This window comes from Athene cunicularia, assembly GCF_003259725.1.
Source record: "Athene cunicularia isolate RWA chromosome 5 unlocalized genomic scaffold, athCun1 chr5_part1, whole genome shotgun sequence".
In the NCBI taxonomy this organism is placed as follows: Eukaryota; Metazoa; Chordata; class Aves; order Strigiformes; family Strigidae; genus Athene; species Athene cunicularia.
The window spans coordinates 3,783,203-3,789,469 of record NW_020799101.1 but is presented as its reverse complement, the minus strand read 5'-3'; the positions used below and the strand labels follow the sequence as shown (position 1 = coordinate 3,789,469).

The 6,267-nt window shown below is 44.6% G+C and overlaps 1 protein-coding gene across 1 annotated transcript in view; it reads left to right on the top strand.

The window, feature by feature from the left end:
• Positions 1-6,267, top strand: part of DDHD1 (DDHD domain containing 1) — a 67,367-nt gene that overhangs the window by 25,268 nt on the left and 35,832 nt on the right. The window contains exon 3 of the mRNA XM_026850017.1: positions 4,443-4,571. Coding sequence (XP_026705818.1) covers positions 4,443-4,571 — 129 coding nt within the window. The remainder of the gene's footprint in view (positions 1-4,442; positions 4,572-6,267) is intronic.

The following is a 6,267-nucleotide window of genomic DNA, read 5'->3' as shown; positions in this document are numbered from 1 at the left end:
TCAAATCCTTTCCAAAGATTTTTTTTTTTTTTTTTTCCTGCCTCACTATTAACACACCCTGGGACTGTCAGCAGCAGAAGCTCCTTTTGGTTGGGCTCTCAAAAGCCTTGAGAATCTCTTCACAGTCTCCGGAACGATGTTGGCCCTTGTGAAGAGGTACCTTATTGCAGGTTCAATATTTTTTTTTTTTTACCTAAATTATCTCCTGTGCATAGTGACAGATAACCACTGTCTCTGCCTAGCTGTGCGTGCACACATGGCTTGTGGATTGTTTATCCCTGTGACAGATCTCAGCTAGGCAGCTCTTCTCTCAGTTGGGTTTCTGCCATGCAAATCTGCAAGGGTGTGCCATTTTTTTCTCCCCAGACATTGTTATCACTGGGACAGAGTCTTATGTAAGGACAGAGAAAGCGCAATGACAGTCATCATGTGGGCTGTAACTCCTGTTTTGAAGGGATATTCTTGCACAGTAAGAGGGCCTGGAGCTCAGAGTGATAGATTTTCCCTTCTTAGGAGCATTTCTGTTCCACTGGTGGACCTCAGGGGTCAATGCCAGGACTGGTGCTGCTTAACATCTTCGGTGACACCAACAGTGGGATGGAGGCACCTCAGCAAGTTCCCTGCCAACCCAGAGCTCTGTGTGTGGGGACACGCTGAGGGCAGGGATGCGCCATCCCGAGGGACTTGGACAGGCTGGAGAGGGGGGACCTGCAAACCTCGTGGAGTTCAACAAGGCCAAGGGCACGGTCCTGCCCGTGGGTCGGGGCAATCCCCAGCACAGACCCAGCCTGGGCGAGGAGGGGCTGGAGAGCAGCCCCCAGGAGTGGGTGGAAAACTGCCTGTGAGCCAGCACCGTGCGCTGGCAGCCCAGAAAGGCAACGGTGTGCTGGGCTGCACCCAGAGCAGGGTGGGCACAGGGCGAGGGGGGGATTCTCCCCCTCTGCTCCGCTCTGGGAGACCCCCCTGCAGGGCTGGGTCCGGCTCTGGGGCACCAACAGCAGAAGGACACGGACCTGCTCGAGCGGGGCCAGAGGAGGCCATGGAGATGCTGGGGGGCTGGAGCACCCCCTGTGAGGACAGGCTGAGAGAGTTGGGGGGTTCAGCTGGAGGAGAGAAGGCTCTGGGGAGAGCTTAGAGCGGCCCCCCAGGGCTGAAAGGGGGGAGGGACTCTTTTTACCAAGGCATGTAGGGATAGGATGAGGGGTGACAGTTTTGAACTGGAAGAGGGGAGATTTAGATGAGATGTAAGGAAGAAATTCCTCCCTGTGAGGGGGTGAGGCCCTGGCACAGGCTGCCCAGAGAAGCTGTGGCTGCCCCCTCCCTGGAAGGGTTCAAGGCCAGGTTGGACGGGGCTTTGGGCAACCTGGGCTGGGGGAAGGTGGCCCTGCCCATGGCAAGGGGGTTGGAACGAGATGATCTTGAAGGTCCCTTCCAACCCAAACCACGCCATGATTCTGTGGTCACATCGGGGGTCTGAGGATGAACAGACATCTCTGTGTTTATATAAATTTAAAAAGGGGAGACACAATCTCACCCCACCTCAGTAAGAGGGTGGCAATGGGTGTGTTGATCCAGAGGCAGACTTTTTAAACAGTGCATCCCACAGGATTTCAAAGTAGGGTGCCAAGGTGGAGACCCAGCTTGGTTTGTTTTGACCCACGTGACTCTTGTTAACTTCTGAAGGAATGTGTCTGCTCCTGGTTGGCAGGACAGACACCCTGGAAGGTGTTACCCAGACTTGTGCAAAATACTGCACCGGAGTGGATGGTGCCTTGGAAATGTCCTGCAGTCGCTGTTCTTCAGTGATTGAGTCTCTACTGCTGGTTTGGACTTTGCTCTGGAGTGTTCACTTGTCACTTGAAAGCCAAGCAGTGAACGTGTTGGTAAACAAAATTCACTAAGAGATGCAAATTAGAATGTAAATATGTCAACTAAAAATGTAAAGTGTATCATTTTACAGTCAAATTAGTAGATTCTCTGAAAAGCAAATGCTTTTCATGTTTAAGATACTGCCACTGCCCTAAAAAGTCCTGATGTTTTCTGGTTGAAGGAAAACTGAGAAGCAAGAACAAAAAAACACTTTTTTTCTTCTTTTTTTTTTTTTTTTTCCCTGGGTGTTGGGTAGAAAGCAAGGGTGTATAGTCCAAGTGCTTTAAAAATTGCATTTGAGCTTGAATTGAATGTGCACGATAACACATCTCAGAGAGGTAAGTTACTCTGTTGTCAAGAGACAGGGAAGTATGGTCCTGCTGAAGGTTACTGGTATTTTCATCTGGTGCTTGTGTTAAGAGTAGACCAGATTTTTCAGGTTCCCCTTTGAAAACGTTATTAGATATGCAGAGAAATATGTTGGATAGTTCATTCGCAGTTCCTCAGTGCTTGCGTGTGCTGTAGTTCATTTTGATGTCTCCTTCAATGTATGTGGTTTTGAAGAAGGCCCTAAAAGCTAGGAATTTGTTCTTCCCAAGAGAGAATAAGTCATGCAAGGTAGGAGAAACCTTCTTTCTGTATATTCTTTCCAATAGAGAGGGTGCACTTGATTCCAGAAAGAGTTTGAGGATTGCTCCTCCCCAAACTGCTGTTCTTCCAGTGGTGATAAGTGACTCGCCACAGGCCTGTCCATCTCTCTCTCTGCATCCTTTGGACATGGCACACAGCACTCTCCACAGGCAGCAAGCTTCCAGCCTTCTCGGTCAGCCTCCCCAGGAACATACTCTGAGAGGGATTTTACAGAATACAGGTGGAACAGCTCTTAAAAACCTGCTAGACAATGTGTAAAGAGTCTACGCTGATCATGGAACTGAGGATGGAGGAGACTGCAGAGACATCTGCAAGGAGGTCCCTTGCCTTTGCCACTAGGCTACATGCCTGTCTCAGGACATCACAGTCTGTTGCCTTGTCTCCAAGTCTGAAAGAGGAAGTTTTGCTGGGAATTTCCTTTCCTTCTCCAGTTCTAAATGGAGATTTCTGGACACGGACTCATCTCTGCGCCTACAAGGATGTTTGTGAAAACGTGTTAATTGAGTTCTCACTAGATTGCTTCTTGCTCTGGCCAGCCATTACCCTAAGATGACATGCCTGCTCCTCAAAGTTAGGCTTCTTGCCTGCCAGTGTAAAACACTAATACAGTTGTAGTTATTTTTGTGAATCAATTGACTACTCTTACAGAAGGGGCAATCCTTTTCTAATCCCCTTCTTTCTTACAGACTTCGTTTAGTTTTCCATCAGACTGTCAAGTCTACCTGCCTTAGCAAAGAAAAAAAATACTACAGGAGAAAGGTCACAATATCTAGTTTAACATTGTGCTGTAGCAGATTTAAAATATGAAATAGTGATGGCACAGGGTTTCTCGGAATGTTTTTTGAAGAGTATAGAAAGCTTATTTGAGTGGCTTCAAGCAGGAGACGGGTTAGAGCACCACTTGTTATGGAAAAAAAAAAAAACAACACCCCCCCAAAAAAAACAAACCACAAAACATCCCCTCTGGGTGTTTTCCATAACTTTGAACTTTTTAGCAAGATCGTTGACACTTTAACACTTTTTTTTTCTGTCACAGGGCTATTGCTGTTGTCAGCTCTCCAAATGTTGTGCATTCCATGTTAGATGAGACCTAAGCAGCAGATTCCAATCTCAGGTGAAATCTGAATTACTAGCAATACAGCAGTGGTACTGCTTTTCTCAAGCAAGCTCTAAGCCTTAGATGAGAGGTTCTGACTTGCATTATAATGTCTGCTGTGCTTAATCCTGACAATCAGGCAGTGTGTCATGAGGTTGGTCCCAGAGCTCAATCAGTTCCAAATCTGGAAAACACAATAACTGCACAAAAAAACACTAGAGCTCTTAGTGGCTTGTGAAAGAGCTAGATTCTGTTCTGTGCCAGAAATTACTCATTCAGAGGCTTTCTCAGTGAACTGCGTTTCCAGCTCCTAGATATTTCTGAAAGGAAAGAAATGCAATGGAGCCTTCTAGTAATGGACCCTTGAAAGGCTCTGTGTAACCACTGAGTGCAGCCAAAAACCAGGGATCTCGCTGTACAGACACAGGAGAGATAAGATAGGGGTAAAATTGTTCTTTTTCTAGTGATGAGAGTGCATGGGGACAGCCACCTGGGCGTCACAGCAACTCGCAGTATTTCAACATGCGTTGCCCTGCCACCCCCTGGTTTTTGTTTTCAGCTGAGGGAATATTTTGGAAACCTCCCATCCCAAAATGAGGGTGAGAGGAGAATGGTGTGAAATGTCCTCAGAGGTGTTCTCCAAACTGCTGCTTGTCCTGGTCAGATTAATCCTAAATGTAAAAAGGTAAGAAATGATACAGATTTAGGTATAATGAAGCTCTAGATTTTAACTTGTATGCAAAATACCCTCCTCTCTCTCTTTCTCTCTAAGAGGCTTTTTTTTAACTTACTCATCGAAATTAAATATTGTTCCTTTTTACTGCAGCTATTCATAGTCTAAAGTTGAGTCGCAACCATGTGGACTGGCACAGTGTGGATGAAGTGTATCTTTACAGTGATGCAACAACATCTAAAATTGCAAGAACTGTTACACAAAAGTTGGGGTTTTCCAAAGGTAATATTTCTCAGTCTGTAAAGAATATTGCAAATACCAGTATTTTAAGTTTGTTACTTTAACGCTAGAGAGAGATTTCAAGTTTGAAGTTTTAATACATGGCTAACCCACTTAAGCCCTTGCAGTTTTTACAGAGGAGTGTATTAGGGTCCTTAGGTGGTTGTACATAATCATAATTAGATGTGAATAGGCTGTGACTTATTTTTATTATGCATTTTATTACTATTTTGGATGCAGCAGTTAACATGACATAATAAGTATACAAAAATATTGCAGTGGCAGAGTCTAGCAGCTACAACATAAGAATTCCAGTCCCCTTTGCAACCTTAACTTCACTGCTGTGTGCTTATGTACTGTGATGCATTCCTTACATACATGATCATACCTTCCTCTCTCACCACCTCTTGCCTTTTTTTTCCGTTCATTAAACAGATGTATGAGCTGAGAGGAGGTGTAAAGCATTTAGACAGAAATTGTTTCCAGTAGGAATCCAGGCTCATTTAAGCTCAAAACTACCGGTCATAAAGCCAATGAGGCTGAGATGGTTGAAAGAGAGGATGGTCTGTCTCAAGCAAAAGGCAGATTATTGCCAACCTAGAAAACTGGAACTTGTCCTCTCTGTCATGGTGCTCCAATGCACTGCTGGACAACTACAAAAACAAGAACATACACATCTGTTTTGTTCCTTGGTCTCTGAAGAGACAAGATCAGGTAATAGGTTTGGCTTTCATCCTCATGCTGCTGTCCTGTAATTAAAGCCCTCCTACCCTACAGGGCTCTTGGGTGGATACTTAATTAATGTTTGCCAAAAATTAATATAATTCAATGCTTCACTGACAGAAGAAATGAAGTCTTCTCTATCCAGAGCATGATTGGGATAGTGTATAATAAATAATAAGACAGATCTGCCCTAAATTTTAAGGGAGAATACCAAATAGAAGCCCAGTTGGTAAATGAAACCTGTCCTGTGTGAAAACTGTCCTTAGTGATTTTGTAGTGTTTTTAAAAAAACAGACAAGTTGTTTCAGTTTTTGTGGCAGGGAATGATGCTGCCTTCCTCTGCGTGGCCATGCGAAGGGGTTGGCCGGCTGGCACTGGTGCAGGGCTGTGGTCCTCTCCATGGGTCTGTCACTAGAGGGGGATGGAGACACGCTCTGCCAGGGGGTTTCTCAAACCACCTGCAGGGCTTGAGAGAACACCCAGATTTGCCCAGGGTAATTGATTTTTTGGTTTGATCCCTGGACTGGAGAACAGGTGGGGAAGTTTGAGGTTGGATCAGCTTGAAAGAAAATGTGGGTTTTCCCTGGCAAAACCAAAAACAGCAAAGATTTTTCAACCAGCTTGCTTAACTGGGTCAGGGAAAGAATGACAACACTTACCAGTTTTGTGGCCAGATCATTTCCATAATCCTTCCATGCTGTGGGAGTAAGGTGGAGATATAAAGCAGCTTAATGACTGAGACACACGGAAGAAGGGTACTGTGTTATAAAAGTGGATGGATAATTATACAACTGTTGTCTAAAAAGTTGTTTTTCAAAAGATTTCTGAAATCGGTTATATTTACAGTAGAAATGGCCTGGTAATACATTGACTCATCCAATTAATATCACCTAGTTGCTCAAATATCTCAGGAATTTAAAATTGCATATATATATATATATATATATATATATATATATATATATATATAAAAATA